The 25,510-nt window shown below is 42.1% G+C and overlaps 1 protein-coding gene across 2 annotated transcripts in view; it reads right to left on the bottom strand.

The window, feature by feature from the left end:
* Positions 1 to 25,510, bottom strand: part of tesmin (testis expressed metallothionein like protein) — a 109,641-nt gene that overhangs the window by 16,331 nt on the left and 67,800 nt on the right. For both annotated transcript variants that reach the window (XM_084363894.1, XM_084363893.1), the window contains exons 7-8: positions 5,736 to 5,764; positions 266 to 351 (exon numbers count right to left, since the gene is read on the bottom strand). In XM_084363894.1, the coding sequence (XP_084220020.1) occupies positions 266 to 351; positions 5,736 to 5,764 (115 nt within the window). The remainder of the gene's footprint in view (positions 1 to 265; positions 352 to 5,735; positions 5,765 to 25,510) is intronic.

Raw genomic sequence — 25,510 nt, 5'->3', positions numbered from 1 at the left:
GAAACATAAGTTGTGTGACAATATTTTGGCAAGCATATATGATTTGGGATATACTGGCCATATAAACAGAGAAAATTATTCTGTGGGAGTGCTTTGAGATGTTTATGGGGATGTTTTGATACCATTAAAACTTGTGATTATTGGAATCTATTTAACTGTCATGTATCAAGGTTGACCAAATGCTTGACAGTGCTCTAGGCACTTTGCAATAACAGTTTTCTAACTCCCTATGAAGTTAAAGCAAAAATCAAATTTTAGTTCTTACTGTGATGGAGGGCCTGGGGGCCGCATGTTGGCTGTCTGATCTCTGGACTCATACAAGGAACAAGTAGCCTGCTGGTGCTGAGGAAGCTATACATGAATGAATGATTTAATACATGAGTAACAATCTACTAATTGATAGGGCTGACCTGAATGCTTTACAGCTTCAAAGCTTTACCATTTCCATGGTAATCTACCACCAAATCAGTATTCGAATGCCCTCCCAAAGTATTATCTGATTAGTTACATGTCAGAAGTAACGGCCTCTCTACACTGACAGTACTGTGCCAAAGAGAGTAGAGCTGCTCTGATGAGCGAGTGGAGCTGTGTGTCTGTGTCTGCGGGAGTACAGCAAACATCAAGTCACAAGTGTGGAAAATCCAACTTCATTATTGTAGGTGGTTGGAAATGGTATCAGCAGTCTCAAAGTCAGCCAGCTCAGGATGCTCAGGTTGGATGTGGACCCAAAAGTGGAGAGGGGTCTGGCTGCAGACCTGCACTGTCAGGACCCTTCGTTGCAGACGTGCACTGTGAGGCCACCTCCACTGTGGGGACCGGAAGTTGATTTGACGCTTTTCAATATAAAAGTGAGAATACCGGAAGCACGTATTTGTGAAGTGTGGAGACTACGAGGTGAGTAATAGTCAAGTGACAACTTTTCGTCATACGAAGAAACAGAAACAGAAAGTCTTTACTCACTAGAACATACGTCCCACAAAATATATAGCCCTGTCAAGTTATATTAATTTGAAAGAATCGAGTGTTGGACTTTTGGGTAGTTTTTAGCGCTGTTATCGTAGTTAGGCTAACGGTGGCTAGCGCTTACTAGGCTAACTTTAGGATTAGCCTCTAAAGGCACTCTAGGGATATATTATTTAGATATATCTATGGGATTAGCATGACATCAGAAGGCTTTCACTGTCGTTTGCAAACAGCATTTGTATAGAAATGATTCTGTCCCAGGCATTTTGATCCATATAAACGGTTGATCAGTCTCATAATCAATATAACATTAAGGCAGTTTCCACTGTACAATAACTTGTTGTTGAAGTCGTCTTGTGCACGCGATAGTGCTCACTTAAATGTGTTATTTTCCAGCTCAAAGACCAAGAAAACTGAGTCATATCATATAATTTTGTTTGACTTGTTACGACATTATCTGTTTCTTACAGATGCATATTTCAATCTTAACTCCCGGTTTCGGGACGGCGGAGAGTTGATCACCCTCCAGCCCCAGCACATCCACGAAGCTCCAGCTCTCACCCACGCCAAGCTTGCTCAACATCTTGTTCAGCATCTCGGGGTTGATCTCCATCGCAGTCCCAATTGACAATATTGGAAAATAAAAAGACATTTGAAAGTTTGTTTTGTGTCTACTGTTTTCTCCTGTTACAGAGGTTATTGGTTATCTGGGTCATGTAAGTAGGTATTCAGTAATTCACTTTGAATACACAAAGCTAAGTTAATTTAAAATCAACCCTCACATCCTCCATTGGCAAATCCATGTGGTCTGATAGCACATTATGCCATCACACAATAAGGTGTATTTACAGTATTGTTTCAAAACGAATCTGTAGTGCAAACTAAACTAACAGCTGTCCTTTTTGCCAATTAAATTAAAACACTGGAGTACAATAATGCATGTTTTGAGTAATAATGTTTTAACAATAGCTGTACATCTAGTTTGCATTGATTATCTGTAGAATAACCCTAGAAGTGGCCATACCATTTTGTATTTTCTTTTTTTATATATATATAATATTTGTTTGGTTTTTATCTTGATCTTTTCTTGCTAACCCTAACCCTCCAGTTGAACTGGAAACATACATTTTTTAAAAATATTTTTAATTGAACACATAAATCATATTTACATTATAAAGCCCCAAGAAATAAAGTATGTTCACATGGGAAACTAGAAAATATATAGGTTACTTCTGGTATACTCGCTTAAAATTATATTTACCTATATTATATATATAAAATAAAGCCCCACGAAATAAAGTATAATCACAAGGGGAACAAAAAATACGTGCTTCCGGTATATTCGCTTTTATTTTGAAAAGCTTCAAATCAACTTCCGGTCCTCACAGTGGAGGTGGCCTCACAGTGTAGGTCTGCAACGAAGGGTCCTGACAGTGCAGGTCTGCAGCCACACATACAACTTTTTTAAATACTTTTAATTGAACACATAAATCATATTTACATTATAAAGCCCCAAGAAATAAAGTATGGTCACGTGGGGAACGAAAAATACATGCTTCCGGTATATTCGCTTTTATTTTGAAAAGCTTAGAATCAACTTCCGGTCCTCACAGTGGAGGGGGCCTCACAGTGCAGGTCTGCAACGAAGGGTCCTGACAGTGCAGGTCTGCAGCCAGACTGCAAAAGTCTGTCAAACTTTCTCTCTGAAAGTCGTTTTCAGGTCCCCATCTGATTTGATGTCCACATGGCTGTCAACCTGTCTTAGTGGATGCTTGAAAGCAACACGTTCAATGTGTGTTTCAATCAATCAATCAACCAAAGCTTTATTGTCATTTAGCTGTACCAACAAAAGTAGTGCAGCAAAAATGAGACCAGTTTCTCCCGGATCCCATAACACGAACACAATAAATACACACAATATATTAGGTGGTTCACCCACGTCTGATCCCCCGCAGCCTGGGAGTCTGGTTTCCTCTGCCCTGAGATGGTTTTAAGGCTTTTCCAGACTCCACTGACATTTCTCTGCTGCAGCTGGTTGAGTTGAGTTGAGTTGTATGCCTCCTTGCTGTTGGCATAAAATAAGTCCAGTGTTTTATTGTCTCTGGTGTGGCAGGTGACATATTGTGAGAATGTGGGCAGGGTGGAGGACAGAGAGGCATGATTGAAGTCCCAGAGATGAGGACGTGGATGCTGTGTCTGCAGTGAGCTTGTGACTGAGCTGCATCAGCGTTAGCAGAGGGGGGGGTGTACACAGCTTGTTTGATCACCTGTGTAAACTCCCTTAGGAGGTAGTACAGCCTCATGCTAACCGCTAAAAGTTCGATGTCCTTACTGCAAACCTGGGGCCGTATTCCTAAAGATTCTTAGTGCAAAGAGTTGCTCCTAGTGGCCAAATTCTAAGAAAATTCTTAGAATCATGATGTTTTCTTAGAATTTCCCCTAAAAGTGAAGAGTAGATCCTAGTAAAGATAAAAGCTATTCCTAAAGAATCCTAGCTCTTAAGAGAGCTCCTAAGGTGAGATCTGTTAAGAGCAGGGAAGAGGACTTTTAAGCGGCTTAGGAGTTCCCTAAGCAGAGGACAAAATGGCGGACGGAAGAGACAGGAGAGATATTCTCCAAACACTGGATGACTGTGAATTAATGAAACGCTACAGATTGGATCATGCGGGAATCATGTTTGTGGTTGCACTTACATCTCCAACCCAACGCCACAGTGCAATACCACCCAAAATGAAAGCCAACCAACACTGCTTCTTATAGGCCAGTCAGCAATCACAGACATTGATGAAAGCTGAGCCATTTTACCCTTGTTAATACTAAATTGAGTTGAAATGTTGAAAGTGCAAAAATTACCAGCATGGCAATTAATATAAACAAATAAATATAACTATCACTATGTGAATACTGTGCAAGTGGGCAAGTTTTCACACATTTTGTAGGATAATTTTTAAAGTCTAGCTTACTATTCATTTAACAGATATTTTCTTTCATGTGAAATATTATTTACAATTACACAGTCTTCATAAGATTAGATTCTATGATTAAGTTTATCGATTTGAGGGTCCATCCTTTGCCCATTATCACCAAAAGTATATTTTTTATCCAGCTTTTAGGATCAACCAATCACAGCTTTTGAAATGATGACTCATACCTAGCAACGGGGTCAACCACACCTCCTCACTAAGATAGGAGTTTCTGTCCATTCCTTGCTCAGAGTTCTCTGAGAATGTTCTGGAATCACTCCTAAGCTAAGACTCCTTGCTAGGAATTTTTAGGTTAAGTTAGGAGCTCTCTGAGAGGATTCTCAGAATCTTTAGGAATACGGGCCCTGTTCTTTAACAGTGATGTGCCCAGAGTTACACCATCTGTCATTAACAAACACAGCCAGCCCTCCTCCTTTCCTCTTACTGCTCTCTGCCGTCCCGTCTGGCTGCCGCATTTGAAAACCATCCAGGTTAGCATCCGTGTCCGGGGTCAGCGCCGTTAGCCATGTCTCAGTGAGCACCATGATGCTGCACTCACGGTAGTCCCTCTGATGCTGGGTCAGCGCTGTTAGCTTGTCCATCTTGTTGGGGAGAGATCTCACATTCCCCATGATAACAAATGGGAGGACGGGTCTGTAGCGTCTCCTCCTGCTACGGCGAGCAGCACCGGCACAGCACCAGCATCTCCTCCTCTTCAGCTCGCGGCGGACATTGGGCTTCTTGTGCGGCGGCACCGCGGTACTACTGAGGGCCAACAGCTGATCCCTACTGTAAACAATAGGGCTGCGTACAGGCTCCCCAGACACGGCGGAAAACAGTGAAAAAAGCAGTATTAAGACCAGAGCGAAAAAAGCAAGTCTGGTCTCCATACTGCCCGGAGAGAGAGCTCCAAAGAGAAGTAATTAAAAACAGTTAAAAAGTACAAAAGAAATATAAAAAGAGGAAAAAGCTCAGAAGTGAGCAAGAGCTGCTGTAACAGGCTACCACTCACGGGGCGCCATCTTTGGAGATTTTCCCCCAAAGAGTATGTTTACCATAACCTTGGCAGCTGGTTTGACTAAATTCTCACCTATTAAATTAAGTTTTCCTGTTTTTGCAATCAACAAGGACACTCTGTATAAAGCATCTGTGGCCTTCACATTTTCCCCAGGTGCAAAAAACTGAGGGTCTCTCTGTTTCTTAATTTTGTTGCTTTTTCTCTCAAAAAATCCAGTAGGTTTCCCCATGTAGTCCTTGAGTGTAGTTTCAAAATGCCGCTTGAGCTTAGCGGGGCCAAAGATTCATAGCACAAAAGACAATGTAGTTTGGGATCCCAGTCCCAAACTACTTACAGTGTCAATCAGTGTTGATTGGCACTGTCTTAAGCCACTGATCCATCTTGACAGTTTGACCACGTGGGTAATTTTTGACATAAATTGTCATTATACCATCATGCATATTACGTAGGCAGTGTCACAAAACAGTCACAGAATAGTTGGCTATTGGTGAAGCCTGGCACCACAGCAAAACAGCCAAATCAAAGAATAATTCTCAAATTCTTATGATAGATATTTTACCAAGTCTACTAGTCCGACCACAATGGGGCGCTCGGACTACTGGTTTGGGATCCTCCTCATCTTCAGTCCCAAAAAATTCTAATTTAATGTAGTCACTGTGGTATTTTCATCTCACTTCAGTGTGACAAATTCATTAATTAATTTAATGAATTAACCGATCAATCAGTTATGGTTACTATTGAGCGGTCCCACAGAAACAATTAATTTCTGTATAGAAAATTTTTTTTCCTACCTGGTTGGGAGTCCTTAGCACACTCACACCTGGGAAACACAAAAGGAAAAAGGATTATTACAGAAACCCCTGTTACTTTTAAGCAAAAAGGTACCCAAACAGCAAGCTACAAAAGGTGATCAAAAAGCTGGAAACAATAGGCAACAAAAACAGAAGAGGCAAATCTGAGAATAAAAGAAGTACAAAAATAAATAACTAAATCAAATATATACAAACAATGAAGCACTGAAAACATGAGGAGCGAAACTGGAATGGATGAGAGAGAATGCAGGACTGACCAGGGAAATAGAACAGATTAACTGACATAAAGAAAGGGAAAGACACAGACTTAAAGCCCCCCTCCAGTGTATTTTGTTTTATATTTCATATTTCATATTTCATATTTCGAGTCCTTTCCTGGCAATGTTGATAAGCCTCAGGGTTTTCCCTGCCTATCTAACTCAAAAGCGGGCTGCCTTTGTCTTACTGGCCACTGCCTTTGTTTAAAATTCCTGGGACCCGGACCTATAACCAATACATTATTGAGAATTATTACATTTTAATGGAGCATTTCTATATTAACTGGTGCCACTTTTCCAGCCTTTAAGGTACTGGTTTAGCGGCCCACGGAAGAGGAAGAGTTTCAAGAGAGTTAAAAAAATACACAGAGTTTTTAATCGAGAATGGACTCTAAAATGTTGAATTTTCCCAGAGGCAATTCAAAACCAGTACGTCTCATATGTTCTGATACTGTGGCGATTATTAAAAGCAGCCTTCCAGGCTCACATTGAGCACCTACACACATGTATGAGGATGGCACCATTACAGCCCAGATTTAAAATCCAGGCAGGAAAAGCTAAGTGGGGGAGTGAGGCATTAGAGGGAAAGAAAGATTGTTCAGTTGTTAAGAGGTGTTGAGATTGTTTTAATACAGTTGGTAGAGAATGTGAAAAGTGAAAGTGAAATGGAGTTAACAAAAAAAAAAAGGGGAAACTCAAGGTAAACTGTATTTTTTCTAAAATGAAGCACTTTAGAGGCATGTTTTTCAAAAGATCTCTGTTATGTAGCCTATTTCATTTTAAAATGCAACCTTTATTTTACTTGCAATGCGAAAAGAACATTTATTATTGAAGTACTTATTTATAATCTCTCCATTTCTGTTACACTGAGTTTCAGGTGGGTGAACCCAGAAGTGGAGACGGAGGCAGGGAATAGAGTACAGGGTGCTTTGTTGTCGAGAAAAGGGCAGATGCAGGAAATGCGGGCTCCAGGGCTGAATCCCCATCGGGGAACTGTGTAGGCGAGGGCGAGAGCCATCACGGTGGCGCTGGTGAAGCATGGCGAGGCAGAGTACTCCGAGAGACACAGGCTAGTGGAGTTGGCTGGAGAGGTGCAGAGAGCTGGGCAGCTGGAGCAGGATAACTGATAGCCGGGATGCCAGTAAATACTGAACACGAGAGAAACACAAAAGACAAGTTCAATTTCCACAGGAGAACAAATAAACACACTAGTCGACGTAACGTATATCAATCTAGCCGGAGCCATATACCACGTCGGGAGACAAAATCATCTGGCAGCAGGCAACGCCGAGAGCAGGGCTTATAAGCAGGCGCTGATTCTCCAACCTGCTGCAGGTGTGTGTGGGTCTCAGCTGCTCCGGTGAATGGCCGGCTCTGCCCAGCTTTTTATACTTCATTTAATTTTACAGTCAGTTGTTGACCACATACAGATGTTGACACAACTACTAGGCTACCTCAATATAGCCTACTGTATATGGCACTGAATTGTGATGCAAGTCAGACATTATCTACTAAGATCCCAAATTGCTTGTACTAATCTGCGTGCACAATCTAGAAATTTGCGTGTGGGGTTGAACCGCGGTTTGCGGGCGATTTACTAAGAGTGATTGCGTTAATGACAACAGGTGCAAACGTGTTGGAGACATAGCTATTTAAATGAGGGTTTAGCGTGTTTCATGGTTTTCAGCATGGCGAGTTTGACAGAGCGAAGTCTCGCAAAGTGAAATTCGACCCTTTGGAGTTAGAAGTGTTGGTAGAGGAAGCGAATAAACATTTCAATGAGCTGCAGCATAGGAATCTGACGGTCGCGCAAAGGAACGCCGTGTGGGAGAAAACCGGTGAAAAAGTTAATGCTGTTGGAAAAAACAGGCGAACAGTGGAAGAAGTGAGAAGGAGATACCAAGACATCAGAAGAAGAACAAAAGAAAAATTGGCGTATAATAATATGAATAATAATAGTAAACTTGCAAGGAGTTTTGTTATTGCAGGTATTGCGTGAGTCCTTCTCGTAGCTGGCTCTAAATCCGCTCTGAGTTCCTCCAACAGCTCCAAAATGGCAAGGCTGGATGGGCGATATGTTCTAATGATAGTTTCCTCCTTCATCCCAAAAATGTTCACACGAGGGTGAAAAATGCGTTCTCGGCGTCTCCTTCCATTGTTTCGGCGACTCCTTCTTGCAACAATAACGGCAGCCATGTGTGCGCAATTACGCATACAAACCGTTTGCACCTCCCTTTGAGACGTGTTAAATATAGACGCAGTTTCTATTTGCAAAATTGCTTTCAGGTTTGATAAATCACTTTGCGTGTGCTAAATTAATATATTTACATTTTCTCCACCCACAACACGCCACCCACAAGACGCGCTATTTTGCACCTTTGACAGATGCAACCCTTTTTGTGCACTGTTTGTAAATCAGTTTGTAAATTTTTTTGCGTGTACAAGCAGTTTGCACACGTTTTAATACACACAAACCTTTAGTAGATCCAGCCCTATGAGGTTCTGGACCTTCACTTGAGGAAATCTTTATAACTGGACCTCTGATTGAATACCCCTGGCTTAAAGGACAACTCTGGTATATCTCAACCTACATAATCTTGAGTTGATACATAGCTAGCTAACGTTAATTGGGTTGCAGCGTCAGTTACTCAATTACTAGTGAAGAGCGCTAGCATTATGTAGCTACTGTACGGTACCCAACATGGCGGAGACAACAACTGATATCGTCAGAAGTCACGTGACTGCAAGGCATCTATAGGTTACAGCGTGTCAGTTAGTAAATGCCAAGTAAGACCAAGTAAAGTCCTGGGCCCTGGAAGAAAACGAACATCTCCCCTGTGACTCTCTTCAATGTTTCCCTGTGACACAGGCACAGAATCTGTGGTAGATGCAATACTTTTGTTCCACTTTTGGAAATAAAAAAAACAAAAAAAACAAAAACATTTTGCTCACATTTGACACAGGCACATATCAAAGTGCATAAAAACAAAAAAGCAAAAAAAAACAAAAAACAAAAACATACATATATGCAGAATTGTGCAAGTTCAGTTTTGTCTGTGGTCTCATCTACTGCTATAGACATGACATCAGCTTTCTTCAGTTCTTTTTACAGCATTTCAAACACATCTGTAGCAAGAATTTCAACCCTGCAATTGTTTGAATTGTCTGATGGGTGCATTTTAATTTTTTTCATCATTTATCACCTCATCCACAATGGCCAGCATGCAGTCATGAATGGCCTTTATTTCTTTGCTAAGATCCAGGACACACAGAGTTTAAGAGACATACAGGTTGAAGATGAGGAGCACGGTGCGCTTGACTGTGTGTGTGTTGTAGAGGGGGCGGTTCACATGGGAGTAGGCGTGTGTGCGTGCGGAAGTGTGTGTACGTAAAGGTGTGCACTCACCGGTGACACAGATGAGAGAGAGAGTCAGGGTTGGATAGTAGCCATAATTTTTGTTGACCGCTACTCATCCATTCATTCGTCACCCTTTATATCTGTTTAATTTGTTGGTCTTGTTTTTCATTCATCCATCTTTGCTGCGCTGTGATAGCTCTGTGCTGTTTCTTCACAATAAATGCACCAAAACATATTTGGATCTCAGCGCATCTGTTATCATAACCTCCTATAGCGCGTCACAAATCTGCGAACCTGAGGACCCAACCTAAAACTCTCAGCGGCTAAAAGGTTTGTGTTGGAAGCCCAACATTTTGTCAACAAAAAAGGCATTTAATGAAAATCATCAAGCCGCATCAAAGAGCCAAGTCGTCTAGCCCGAGAACAAAGGAGCCACAGCTAAGTGCTACACCACGCCATCCATTCACCACGGAACAGGTAGGCCTGAACCTGTTAATGTTTGTGGATTAAGGAATCCGTTTCGATTGGAATGCATCGTGTCAAATGAAGACAATGTATTAAATGGATGTTACGCTGGTTGCATTGGCGCATTGAGGGTGGCGCAACTTCTCGGTGCTTTATTGGATTTTATTACACGGCTCTATTGAATGCTGCTCTCTGATTGGTCCATCGCTGCGTTCCACGGTCTGTTATTTCTGTATAATGACCGTCGTCAAGTATAACAGACCGTTGCTAGGGACGGCGCTCTGATCCGCCCCTGCAACATGTAGCAACATAAGCAAGACAGCACGCTGTCCAGCTCCTCTCTCAGGCGATCGAAAGTCGTCAGATCATGTCTGTGACTGGACACATGAGAGCAGCTAGGGACGGCGCTCTGATCCGCCCTGGCAACATATAGCAACATAAGCAAGACAGCTGGACTTTCAACGCGTTACACCAACCACATCACGCTGTCCAGCTCCTCTCTCAGGCCCCGAAAGTGAAAGTGAAAGTTAAAACTTTACCGAGCGATCCTTGTCGCTCCTGAATCATTGTGGGTGATTATTTATTATTTATTTCAGTCGTAAGGCCGTGTAATAAGCGGGATAATGTATAGTTAGTCGGTTGTTATGTAGAAATAAACCCCTTCAGATTGTATGAAACCCCGACGCGATCCATACAACCTGTCTGGGTTTATTTCTCCATAACAACCTCCGAACTATACATTATCCCTTACGTGATGTCGGGACTTTGTGGCATAAATACGTGGCGGCTGATGTTGTCTAAAGGCCTATTGCTTGTTGAAGTGCTTGGATCGAGTCTGCTCTGTCAATGAATTTAAATGCAGTGTCTATGGATGGATATTGAATGCGCTCATGAATGAAATGTGATTGTGTTGCTTCATACAAAATACAATCTAATGGAAATGAAAGCTTTGGAAAATAAAATCGAACGGTTGAAGCATGAGCGCAAAATTGCCGTTAATAAAATCAAAGTGCTTATTCCGCAAATAAAAGCGCACATGAAATCAAAAGAAAATGAAACGGAAATCCCCTCACAACTGAATAACTTGAACGCACTGTGTAAAAAGGCCACTGACCTGCACAATGAATTACTGCCACTGCTTCCAGATGATGAAGTTAAAAAACAAAATGAGTGGTTTTCTAGCATTATGGATTACAGTGATGCATTCAAAGAACAAGTGGAAAAATGGATAAAGGAAAATCCGCATGAAAACTCAAATAAATCACCACTTCAGACAAATACTTCTGAGCAACCAACAAAGGAAATAAACCATGCAGTACAAGTTCCTGTCGAAAAAAGCAAGAATTTGTCTGTTGCTGACCCTCCAGTACCTGTTCCCACTGTACAAGATCCTCAGGATGAACTACAGCCCTGTGACAGCATCTCAAATGCAACCAAGAGATCACGCTCACATCATTCCTCATCCTTAGCCTCACGCTCATCTGCTCGCTTGAAAATGGAAACAAATCTTGCAATTTTGGCAGCAAAACAAAAGGCATTAAAGGAAAAACATGCATTGGATGAAGAGGAGTTAAAGCTACGCCAAAGAAGAGAACAGCTTTTACTGGAGAATGAAATCGCTGAGGAAATGGCAAAACTAAGTGTTATAAAATCACAAGGCAGTGTTGGCAGTAAATCAAAGTCAAAGGTTTCAGATGGGATGAACTTATACTATGAAAGGACATGCTCAAAACAACAACTGAATGTCAATGCTACTGAATTTGTCCCATCACTGCCAGTTAAACTAAAACCCAACGCAATTGAAACCACACAGACAGCTGTGAAGCCTAAAGTCACTCACTTACCTGACATAAAACATCTCCCAGGTCCTTCTTACATGCTCCAATGATATCTAATGGCTCCTGAAGATCCTGTGACCAATGTTACACAAACTGATGCATCACAAAATGACAGTGTGCTGGACATAATGAGAAAACAAATTGAAATTTCAACACTCTTAATGCAACAACAATGCCTCTCAGCACTCCCAAAAAGGGAAATTCCCATTTTCGATGGTAACCCACTCAAATACCATTTGTTTATTAAAGTTTTTGAAAATGGAGTTGAGCGAAACACCGATAACAACTGTGACAGACTCTACTTCCTTGAACAGTACACCAAAGGGCATGCAAAAGGGCTAGTGAGGAGCTGTCAGCACATTGAGTCGGGCAGAGGATATGTGAAGGTGAAGGCTCTATTGAAAGAGCACTATGGCAATGAGCAAAAGGTGGCAGCAGCATACGTGGAGAGAGCTTTGTCATGGCCCACTATTAAAACAGAAGATGTGAGGGCCCTCCAGGAGTACGGCCTCTTTCTGCGTGGCTGCTGCAACGCTATGGAGGATGTGCAGTATTTAAATGATCTGGACACATCCACAAACATGTTGGAAATCATCAAAAAACTGCCGTACAAACTCCGAGACCGCTGGAGGTGCCACGCATGTGACCTGCAGGAAAGGTACAACCGAAGAGCAAGGTTTATGGACATTGCAACTTTGTTGAAAAACAGGTGAAAATCTTGACAGACCCTGTGTTTGGAAACATTCAGGACACTGTTATAACAACCAAACAAATGAAACCCAAACCTCACCCTCGCTCCAGCATCAGAGGAACCAGCTTCGCTACTACAGTGAATCGTGTGGAGAGAACAGCTCAACCTGTGAATAGAGCCACGGACATAAAACCACCAGCCAAGAAGATCTGTCCCTGCTGCACTGGAGGACACACATTGGATGTGTGTGTGCGGTTGGAAAAAATGGCACACGAGAAAATTGGCTTCCTGAAGGAAAATGGTGATGGTTTTCGCTGCCTGTGTATAGGACACATCAGCAAAAATTGCCAAAGGAAGATTTCCTGCTCAAAGTGTGGCCAAAAACACCCGACTGTGCTCCATAAGGACAGTGTGGCAACTGCAAAACCGGCTGAGAGAAGCGTCCAGGTTACAGTGGATGACACCTTGGTTTCCAGTGGGCTTACAGGGGCTGGTGAGATGGATTGCAAGCTTCCTATTGTGCCGATCCAAGTGAAGGCGAAGAAGGACAATAAAATCATTCTCACATACGCCTTTTTGGACCAGGGAAGCACTGCAGTGTTCTGTACTGAGAGTCTGAAGCAGAAGCTCAATCTGTCTGGGAAGAGAGCCAACATTCTTCTCAGGACCATGGGGCAGGAGAAGGTGGTCAGTAGCTACATCGTGCCAGAGCTGGAGGTGGCAGCACTTGAAGATGACTGCTTCAATGAGTTGCCAAAAGCGTACACTCAGTTGTCAATGCCAGTCCACACAGCAAACATACCCACAAATAAGTATCTGACAAGGTGGCCATATTTAAAACACATCTCCTTACCACAGATTGAGGCTGGAATTGAGTTGCTGATTGGAACGAATGTCCCACGAGCCATGGAACCGCTGGAAGTCATCCGCAGTGAGCATAATGGACCCTACGCTATAAGGACGGTGCTGGGCTGGACAGTAAATGGACCACTGACAGGAAACTGTGGAGAGGCCAATTACTGTGAGCAGCCAGTAACTGTGAACCGTGTGTCCATTGTAAATTTGGATGAACTGTGGCAACAGCAATTTGAGATGGACTTTCCAGAATCTGCTGTGGAGGAACAAGTGGGTCTGTCCAGGGAAGACCTGAGGTTCATGGACATGGTCACAAAGTCAGCCAAACACGTCAATGGTCACTACCAGGTCGCCCTGCCGTTGAAAAATTCAAACATCAGCATGCCAAATAACAGGAAAGTAGTGGAACAGCGTCCATACCATCTGAAGAGGAGGCTCCAGAGGGATCCAGTGTTTTACAGGGAGTATAACACCTTTATTAATGATCTACTTGGTAAAGGCTATGCTGACAGAGTTCCTGATGCAGAGCTGGAAAGAAGTGATGGCAGGGTTTGGTACATACCGCACCATGGTGTCCACCACCCGACAAAGGGAAAACTCCGAGTTGTATTTGATTGTGGTGCCAGTTACAAAGGACAACCTCTGAATGAAGAGTTGTTGCAAGGGCCCGATCTAACCAGCTCACTAATTGGAGTTGTGACCAGGTTCAGGAGGGAACCTGTGGTTATCATGGCTGACGTAGAAGCTATGTTTCACCAAGTGCAAGTGCCCCCAGATGATGCTGATCTGCTGCGATTCCTCTGGTGGCCACAAGGAGACTTGAACCAAGCACCATGTGAATACAGGATGAAGGTACACCTTTTCGGAGCTACATCCTCCCCTAGCTGCGCCAACTTCGCCCTCAGGAAATGTGCAGAGGATTTTGGACATGAGCATAAGGAGGAGACAGTGGACAAGCTGCAGCACTGCTTTTATGTGGATGATTGTTTGGTGGCAGTTGCAACAGAGGAGGAAGCACTGACCCTCTGTCATGAGCTCATGTCTCTTTGCGCTAAAGGGGGATTCTGTTTGACCAAGTGGCACTGTAACAGATCTGAGGTGCTCAAGGCCATCCCAGAGCCCCGCAGAGCTAAAGGCATGGAGCAGTTGGACCTGGACCGGGAGTTTGTGCCCATTGAAAGAGTGCTGGGTGTAGAGTGGTGTATCAAGTCAGACACCTTTAAATTCAAAATTGTATGGAAGGACAGACCACTCAACCGCAGAGGCATCCTTTCTACTGTAAGTTCTATTTATGACCCTCTGGGCATGTTAAGTCCCCTTGTTCTGACCGCAAAAGGGATCTTGAGGGATTTGTGCAGAAGAGGAGTTGGTTGGGATGACCCCATACCAGAGACTGTCTCCAAAGACTGGCTTAAATGGGTGCAAGGGCTCCACCTACTGGACAACTTTGAGCTACCCAGATGTCTAAAACCTCTGGAGTTGGGAGATGTTATTACTGCGCAACTACACCATTTCTGCGATGCTTCTGAGGAAGGCTATGGTACAGGCACTTACCTGCTGTTACAGTATGAGCACCTCCAAATGCACAGTGCTTTCATTATGGGAAAGGCTCGTGTTGCCCCACTGAAGGCAGTTACAATTCCAAGAATGGAACTGATTGCTGCAACAATGGCCAGCCGTATGGATTTCCTGTGGAAGAAAGAGCTACACATGAGTCTTCAGGAATCTGTGTTTTGGACTGATAGTGCTTCTGTGTTGAAATACATTAACAACGAAAGCTCCAGATTTAAGGTGTTTGTTGCCAATCGTGTTTCGATATACTGAAATCAGCTCACCCTGCTCAGTGGAGGTACGTGGATTCAGCTTCGAATCCTGCAGACGCAGCATCCAGAGGGGTCAAAGTGGAAGCATTTCTGAAGGACAGACTCTGGTTAATGGGACCTCCGTTTCTTTGCCAACCTGAAACAGAATGACCTGTGAACCCTGAGCCTGTCAGCCATCTCCCCCAGGACGATCCAGAGGTGAAGAAAAGTGCCGTTGTCAATGCTGTACAAGCTGGAGAGGATCCCACTACTCACCTGATCCATCATTATTCCTCGTGGATCCGATTAAAGAAAGCTGTGGCGTGGTGGCTGAAATACAAGGAATGGTTGTGGTCCTGTATCAGGAAGAGAAAAAGGCTAACAGCCAATCAGAGTGAAGAGAGCGTGCAGCAACAGAGAATGATGGAACAGGAAAGGTGCACATTTAAAGGCACAGCTGTCTTGGGAGCTTTTACAGTGGAGGACATTGACAAGGCTGAGCTGGCCATAATTCAGTTTTGCCAAAGGAGAAAGTTTTTTGAGGAGCTCTCGTGTCTGGAAAAGGGACAAAATGTCAAGAAAAGTAGTCACCTGTACAAGTTGTGTCCAAGGCTGGAGGATGGAGTCTTGCGTGTGGGAGGACGGCTTAGTAAAGCAGCACTGCCTTTGGAGTCTAAGCATCCTATCATTCTGTCAAAGGACCTTCATATTTCTACCCTGCTGCTGAGAAATATACATCAAGAGGTAGGACACAGCGGCCGCAACCACATGTTGTCCAGGCTCAGGGAGAAATACTGGATGACAGGAGTAAGCACTGCTATTAGGAGAGTTCTGTCCAAGTGCACCATCTGCAGAAGACTTAATGCCACTCCAGTTTGCCAGCAGATGGCAGACTTGCCCACAGACCGACTCAAGCCTGATGAACCTCCATTCACTTGTGTGGGAGTTGATTATTTTGGGCCCATCGAAGTGAAGAGCAGGAGGTGTACAGTGAAGAGGTATGGTGTCCTATTTACCTGTCTCGCATTGAGAGCTATTCACATCGAGGTGGCACCTTCTCTGGATACTGACTCCTTCATAAATGCACTAAGGCGTTTTATATCCAGAAGAGGACAGGTCCGCGAGCTGCGCTCTGACAATGGGACAAATTTTGTGGGAGCAGAACGTGAGCTAAAAACAGCAATTGCACAGTGGAACCAGGCACAGGTGCATGATGTGTTACTCCAAAAGGGCATTAAGTGGACGTTCAACCCCCCTGCTGGATCACATCATGGAGGAGTGTGGGAAAGGCTGATTAGATCGGTGAGGAAAGTCCTGAACTCCACTCTCAAGGTACAACGCTTGGATGAGGAGGGACTCCACATAGTTCTCTGTGAAGTGGAAGCCATTATTAACAGCAGGCCCATCACCAAGGCCTCCACGGATCCTAACGACCTGGAAGCACTGACACCAAACCATCTGTTACTGCTTAAAAAACAGCCTTTTTACCACCTGGAGAGTTCCAAGCAGCAGACCTGTACACACAGAGAAGATGGAGGCAAGTCCAGTACATATCTGATCTGTTCTGGAAGCGCTGGACAAAGGAGTACCTGCCTCTGTTACAGGAACGACAGAGATGGACTGGGGTCCAGAGAAACCTTGTCGCAGGAGATCTAGTTTTGCTTATGGACAGTACCGCACCTCGTATTTCCTGGATTATGGGACGTGTCTTGCAAACCTTTCCGGATCGCAAGGGATTTGTGCGTCAAATTCGGATTAAGACAAGAACCAGTTGCTTGGACAGACCCATATCCAAGGTGTGTTTGTTGCTGGAGAAGGAGGAGGCAGCATGAGGACGATGCTGACCTCTATATGGACTTTGTGTTTTCCGGACTTGAGCTGGACTTTGTACTAGTCGGTCATAGAGATGACCAGAAGAAGGAATATTCAGTGTAATGGCTTATTCAAGGACTTGAGCAATTTATTAGACATTTTTGCATTTTTGAGTTGATATGATGTTTTATTATGTCCCCTATTGTGTTTTGAAATGTGAATTATTATGTGAGACCTAATAATTAAGGGCTGGTGTGTAAGAGACATACAGGTTGAAGATGAGGAGAACGGTGCGCTTGAGTGTGTGTGTGTTGTAGAGGGGGTGGTTCACATGGGAGTAGGCGTGTGTGCGTCAGAAGTGTGTGTGCGTGAAGGTGTGCACTCACCAGTGACACAGATGAGAGAGAGAGTCAGGGTTGGATAGTAGCCATAATTTTTGTTGACCGCTACTCATCCATTCATTCATCGCCCTTTATATCTGTTGAATTCGTTGGTCTTGTTTTCCATTCATCCATCTTTGCTGCGCTGTGATAGCTCTGTGCTGTTTCTTCACAATAAATGCACCAAAGCATATTTGGATCTCAGCGCATCTGTTATCATAACTTCCTATAGCGCGTCACAAATCTGCGAACCTGAGGACCCAACCTAAAACTCTCAGCAGCTAAAAGGTTTGTGTTGGAAGCCCCAACACAGAGGGAAGCTACTGTTGCTCTCTCTTGGGATGTGCATGACCGCAACATCGTGGTGCAGCTCCGGTTGTAAGATGCAATCAAACACACTTTTGCAGCCTTCTCCTGTGATCCCTCAGGAAAGTCTGTCCGGAAAGTCTGGTGTTTCTCAATGTGGTGCCTCCGAACATTGTAATCTTTAGGTACCGCAACACACTCATTGCAAGTTAAACACATTGGTTTGACGTTTGGATTTATTGGTAAAATAAACAAATATTTATCAGTCCAGGCAGGGTTAAACCCAAGGTTTTCATTGTCAATTTTACGTTATGTTCTTTAGAGGTCATATCATAGGACTAGCTTACTATGATACTTACTAATTTCTGAAGGCTCGCAAAATGTGTTTTTCACTGCTTTTCTCTGCTTTTCTGGCTGGACCATGGCCTGAGCCACTTGGGGGTTGCTCCTGGGATGCATGCGGCCTGCGGGCCTGCTGTACGCTGTGCATGCCACGCACATGCTCAAGCCATTGCCACCTTTGTCTAACAAAAATCCAGGGAAAACCCTGGAGCCATACTGTTGGCCAAATATTTTTTGACAAATAACTTAATTTTGTGTTCAAAGTCACAAAATTTAAGCTGTTGCCAATATGGAATAATGATGTATGATTATAGTAGAATCTGGCAGTTATACGTCATCCTCCAAGAGGGGTTATAAAGACAGCGTGGCTCCTTGAAGGAAGAGGGCAGAGCATAGTGTGTGAGGGCTCGAGCAAGAGAAGAAGAGATAGCTCCTGTGATTGTATTCAGAGCAGACCGGGGTTAGCGACTGGAGCAGACAGAAAGTTTAACAGAGAAGTTGTCTCGTGGTAGAAATTGTACAGTACAGGTTACAGTTTGACCAGAGTTTTTGAGCAGTTATTTTCTTCACCACAGACTTTGTTTAACGTGTTGAATACTGCGGTGTGTTTGTTAGCTTGTTAACAGTTGTCAGCTGGTCTTGTTTGTAACTGCTGACCACTGCTCTGCTCCGTTAATGCTACGTTGAAACGTCTCTACTACCATCGCAGTTAAGTTCTGCTTTTTTCGTTCCATCAACATCACGCTACTAATTAACATTTAGAAAATCATTTTTTTACATTTGTGAATAGATTCTGAAGCGTGGGAGACAAGAATCGTGATTCTTGCGTGAATCGATTTTTTTTACCCACCCCTACTATTAACCAAGCCACCATTCTCTGTTTGAGAAAGAACATTGACCATTAGACAGGATGAATAACTGACCGGAGGTGCACTTTAAATACACAGGAGAGGTAAGACTAATAAGACAGGTGAAACTAATAGGGCAATCAAAAAAGGTGACAAGAAACACAAACATAAACCTAAAACCCAAACCATGACAGCCCCAGTTATATAAACAACAGGGCTGCACAATATTGAAAAAACATCATATTGCAATATTAACAAAACAGCAATATGGCTAGGCACAATATTCATATAGCAGAAGTTTCATTTTTTTAAAGAAAGTAAAATGTGGGACATAACAGCATTATAATTAAGAACTGTTGTGCTGCAGAGATGTTCTGGCCTACAAGTCTCAGTCTCCAAATGTAAGAAAACATCTTTGTTTGCGACACATCATATCATCAGGATTTTAATAGTTTTATCAGTGAGATGAAAAATAATTCTCACCAATTGTGAATTATAAAGCAATTGTAATATCTCTCAAAAATAATTGCAATATGATTTTTTAACCATATCATGTAACCCTAATGCATGTACAGCTGCACATTCAACCTAAAATACTCCCAACCATATCTAGCAATGTGATAGGCCACCGCCTTAGTTATGTCGCATCCCTTTCCACTTATCTTTGCATTAAAGCACACCACCATGGGTCAATGAAGTTGGTAAGGTGCTTTGTTTCAGAAATTAGACGACTTTTATCTAATCATAATAATGAATTTGTATTCTGTAAGAAACCACTCCATCACCTTTTCTGTGCCCACTGCAACGTCAATGTTTTCATCTGCCTATTAAACCTTATGCCATGTTCCTGTAAGGATCAGAATGTTGGTGGCTTATTAATTTATTATAATATTGACAGTCTCATTTGCACAGGCTCCTTAGATTAAATTATTGTGTTGGAAACTAGAGATATGGCTGAAAAGTCTATCATGATAGCGAAGTTTCATGTCCGCTGATATTGATAATTATTGATAATTTTTAATGACCTGTCTTATTTTTATCATTTTTAAAGACCAGGCGATAAAAGGTTGACTTTAACCTCTACACTTGAATTTAACCACTTTATCAAGGCACATAGGTTATAATTATGTTAACACAACAGGGAAAAACTCACAAATAAATTACATGAATACTGATTGTGGCAACTTTAGACCTGTAAGTGTGTTGAACCAGGACTTTAAAATCTTAACATATCATTGACAAAACGAATAGAGGGAATTTTTACCACAAATCATTAGCCTCGATTAAACCGGATTCTTGAGACAAACTCAAGATAATATTAGATGGACTCTAAATATAATTAGCCATATATCGGAATTTAATTTAGAAGCAGTGTTAGTGGGGTTAGATGCTGAAAAAGCTTTTGATTGTGTTAACTGGTCGTACCTGTGTAGTGCTTTGGATTCATAACACCTTTATTACAACAATATAAGCTATTGACGAAAAGCCAATGGCAAGAATTAAGATAAATGGGGCTGTGTCAAACCCTTTTAGATTAGAACGAAGGACGAGGCAGGGTTGAGTATTAGTGTATCTTATTAAATTCTTTCACCCAAATTCTCTCCAAGACAGGGCAGATGTACTTTTTCATTGTTGTTTAATCGGCGGGTGGTAACTGTTTTATACAACTTTGAGATGTTCATAAGACCTGGGTCAGACTTTTAGCCCATTAAAAAGACCTTCAAAATACCTGAATTTTTCTCACCGTAGTTCAAATCAAATCAAATTTTATTTGTATAGCCCAAATTCACAAATCACAGTTTGCCTCAGAGGGCTTTACAATCTGTACAGAGACGACACCCTCTGTCCTTCGACCCTCGATTCGAGTGAGGAAAAACTTGCCCCAAAAAAAGACATTTTAACAGGGAAAAAAATGCAGAAGAAACCTCAGGAAGAGCCACAGAGGAGGGAGTTCATTCCTTTCTAATTGTTTTCTCAGTATAGTGTTTAAGTTGTAAAAACCTGTCGAAGTCTAGGTTTGTCAGGCCATAATGAAGTTTTAGCTCCTGAAAGTTTCTGAGTACTCTATCTATTTAGAGATCACTGTATTTTAGCAGCTATCCATCTCATCAAATGGTATGGTTCCGAGGTCAAGTGTTCTTTTACCACCTGAAACCAGATTTTAAGTGATTTCGCTATCCATGGATTAGACTCCCTTACATGTTTGTTTAAAGCATTGTCACCTATTACAGCTTGCAGTGGAATATCACTTGATATCTGGCATTCTATCTCTTTCCACTGTGCTGTGTAGGACGGATTGCATATATCAACAAGAGTTTTTATCTGTGCTGCTCTGTAGTCATTTTTTTATATTTGGAAGGGAGAGACCTCCTTTCTCCTTGGAAAGCTGAGTCTCGAACCTTATCCGAGGTTTCTTCGTCTGCCAAATGAATCTTGAGATCATTTTGTCCAGATCTCGGAATTGTCCCTATATAAAAGTATATCAATATTTATTGCTTCCACCCTCTGTGCTATCCTAAGAAAGGGCATTATACTTTACCAAGACAGATCTTGTCACACGTATACTTCCCTCGCGGTGAGGGATGTCTCGTCATGGGGTTTTGTCTTGTGAATTTTATGTTTTATTTTGAAAAGTAACTCTCCTCTCGTTTCAGGTCACTTGCCCTTCCTCTTGTGTCACCGGTCTGACGTCTCCCCTGATCCCTGATTGTTTCCACCTGTTCCCCATCAACCTCATGTGTCTTATAGTCTGTGTCTCCCTTTGTCTTGTGCCAGAGTGTCGTTTGTCATTGCGCCTCAAGCCCCACGTCCACAGCCTCGTCAAGTAACTTCGATCACGTTTGGTATTTTGAATTATCTCTTTTTTCCTCTTTAGTAGAGTGATTTTCTTTTGTAAAGTTTTTCCCTATTTCATTTCAAGAGAAGTATATTATTTCATAGCCATGTTTTGTTCCTCCCTTTTGGAGTGATTTTCCTTTTGTACAGTTTTTCTAGCCAGTGAGCAGTGCAGTTAAGTTTAAAGCCTGTCTTTGTTTTTCCTCCATTTGGAGCGCTTTTCTTTGTACCTTTTTATAGTTATTCCTCCGTAGAGTTGAGAAGATCAGTTTATTACTTTTTCCTCCCTTTTGGAGTGACCTTTTGTTTCAGTTTTTGGTTTGTTTCTTGTTCTGTGTTTCTTGTTCGTCTAGGATAGTCATAGAAGGTTTTCATAGCCTATTTGTTTATCACGCTGTCTAAAGAGTTAAGAAGACGATCCTTCAAAATAAAAGCTTGGTTGTTCGTTACAAGCCGTTTCACACTGGTGCGATACGAAAATGCGGCACGGATTTGCTGAATATCCGTGCAGCAATTTTCCGCATGTAAAGCATGCACACTGAGTCCGGTGCGAAATGATCGCATTCTTGTGTTCTAATTTCGCACCAAACGGAAAAAAGTCGCGGTTCATTATCTGACAGAAAATGGACATAGGCTCATCCAAGAGCTGCGCCTGTATCATCCACGCTTCAGACAATATTTTCAGGATGTCCATAGCACAGTTTGAAGCCCTTCTGGAGATACTGGGTCCTCATATGCTGTCTGTGAACCATACTCTCAATTTGACAGGAGATACTTTTAGCTGGGGATATAGCATCCATATAGCCTGCCTAGCCAAAGTGGATAAGAGCCTGTGCGTAAAGGCACACGACGGTGTGGTCAGGCTATATGGACACATGATGACTCGTTTGTTAGAAAGTGCATAAAGTGAAGATATAATATATTAATCAGTGGTTTGGCATATAGCCAAATAGCTGGTAGCCTATGCCGAACGATGAGCCAACCGGTATAAATGTTTTCATATCGGCCTCAATGTTGTCCAGCCGTGAAGCATAAACATGCCACCAAGATTACAGCCGCTCTCCAGCTCGGCCGGGATGAAAGCAGCGAACAGCTCATTGAGGACATTGTGTGGCTGAGTTCAGGAAATAAATAAAAATAATAAATGTTTGCCTATATGAATGGAGTTAAATAAAACGAGTAGCTTACATAACATATATTTGTATGACCGCAGCCGCCGGCATTCAAATTATTTTTTTCCTAGTCTTCCTTATATCAATAGAGATGTTTTCGTTTTTATAAATATTATAATATTTTCGTCTGTATATTGTAGCCTACCTGAAATTATGAGAAAACCTCTACCTAGTTACACTACAATGATCAGACAAAGTCAATTTATCAATCGAAAGCCAAATGTTGTCTTTCACCTCCGTGTTGAGATAATCATCCATACTCTTGTCAAATAAAATAGGGTGCTGGGACACCAGAATGATTATGAATGATCTTTAGCTCATTTTATCAGCATCGTTTGCTTTGTATGATGAGGCGGAAAGTGACATCATACAAAGCAAAAGATTTCATTGGTCAAGCGTGTAGTTTCGCACACGGAATTCCGCAGACGACAAAGTGGCCCCGAATAGATTATTACAGTACAGTCCAACTAAGGCCTTTGATTTGTTTATGTAATCCTGAATACTGTGGTAGGTGGAAGGAAATTATGGAGGTGTTAACAGAAAAGCATCCCATTCAAGCTGTATTGGGGGATAGGACTTTAATGAAGAATTTAGTTGATTGGGAAATCCATGGATTTGTGTGCCACTTGGAGCAATGTGTTAGCTGAAAATCATTTAATAGAGGTTATCAAAGTCCTGAGAAGGTGTGCATATGACCTGGATTAGATCAGATGCAAGTTTTAACAGCATATTGTACCTTTTTAAACCAAGGGTCCTTGAAGAGTTTTCACAACCCGAAGATGGAGCATGGTTTGGATAATAGCGCTTTTTTTTCTTTTTTTACAGATTTCTCCAAGTTCGGCACTATTCGGAGCAATTAATGAAGAAAATTAAACAAAAGTACTTGGAGAATGGTGTATTCAAAGTCTTCATAGACACATATGTTTTATAGGGGTATACAGTAGTCAACATCTACACGTGTAAACGGGTACACAGAAAATAAATCATAACCGTTTAGAAAAATCAATAACCGTTTACACGTCATTTTTCCTCCTCCTCGTTTATTTCTCACCAATATATAGGCCTATAGTATTTTTAGGGGTGATAATGTTGCCTGAAAGCTTCAGATAATAACATTAACTAACTATACAATTAAATGTTCCCACTAGTGCAGTTATCCGCATAGATGCATGGGGCACAATGTTACGTTGATATATAAAAAAACCCGCGGCCACAGCCATTTGTGTTTTTCAGACCAGCGAGACCACTTAAAGGCAAGACAGCTGCTGTGTAGAATAGGCTGCGGAGGACTTGAGAAGAGCGTGGCGCTCATCATCTTCTCCATGCGCGAATGTCGTCCTGCTGAAAACAAAAACTGTTAATGGCTTGTTATTTTAGTCTTTATTGTTACATGTTGTTGTACATTATGTTGTTGGTTGGTGTTGTGTGTCGGCTTTTTACGACCTGATCACATATCCTCGCGTCTAAAGAGGAGGAAAAAACTTTTTTTTTTTTTTTTATTCCCCCTCTACGTTTTTAGCTTGGTGGATATAAAGGTGAAGTTTTTTCCTCTCACTTCAGCATACTTTGGCTTCTATTTTCAGGGATGCAAACGGGTCAGGACAAAAAAAGAGAGTAATTGTCGGGGGGGGGGGTGCTTACCATTAACAAATAATTACATTATAGTATCACGGAAAAGTCCATTTCCAGTAGTTCAACCCCAACCAAGTATTGAGTGCATATAGATGGACATAGTTTTCAGAAGGCCAACATTTCGAGATTAACAATGCTTTAAAAAAAAAAAAAGAAAAAAAAAAAGTTCCTTTGTAATATTTACATTTTTGGGGATACTGAATTTTAGGTCTTCATTGAATGTTAGCCATAATTATTACTATTAAAATTAACTGAATAAATAAAGACACGGGATGTTTCATTCGGTGTGTAATGGACATATATATAATGTATTAGTTTCACTTTTTGAATTGACTTAGTGACATAGGCCTTAATAAAATCTCCCATGACATTCTAATGCACCTGTACATCAGAAACAATAGGAGTGATAGGTACTGTAGGATATGCAATAATTAACTACTGCATACATCTTGACAGCTCTACTTTACACTGTTGATTTGTATAATTCCAACAGACATGTCCAGTGATTTTCAGCTTTCTGTGTTTACATGTGTCTGTTTTGATGAAACAAGTCAGCGGTCCTGAAATGTGTGTTTCTCTTCTATAAAACACATTCTACATCGCAGAGGCAACGTCTTTCCACTTAGGGCTTCATTCACCTTTGAAACGGGGCAGAGCTCTGTGGGAAACACCTGCCTGACACAGCAACGTAGGGAACCGTGCACATCCGCGGCGCACAGCTGCACGGGGGGAAAAAAACGGCGTCGCCGTCGCACCGAATGCACGCGGCAACGCGCCGCTTTGGGCTGTGAGCGCGCATGGCGCGCGTCTACATTGGAAGCTAATAGGTAGGCTATTATCAGTATAATCAGAGGCAACCATGAATGAGTTCGCCTCAGTTTCACGTGATTGTCACTGTCAGCCTGTTAATTTTACTGACCTGAGCTGAGACGCGCAAAAAAAAACTCTTCGGATCTGAACGATTCACACAAGTCACCTAATTGGCCACGAAAAAAGCGAGATGCGCTTTTCAGCGCGCTGTTTGCATCCCTGTTTTTTAGTTTCTTTCTATTGCCAATTCCAGATTACTTTTACTATGAGACGTATATTAAAATTCAGACGCAGCTCCCGTTGCGAGAGAGGGATGCAGTTTGAACTATAAGTTTAAAAACAAATTGTACA

This window comes from Pagrus pagrus (assembly GCF_965226575.1).
Source record: "Pagrus pagrus genome assembly, chromosome: 10".
Classification (NCBI taxonomy): Eukaryota; Metazoa; Chordata; class Actinopteri; order Spariformes; family Sparidae; genus Pagrus; species Pagrus pagrus.
This window is presented reverse-complemented; position numbering and strand designations above follow the sequence as displayed.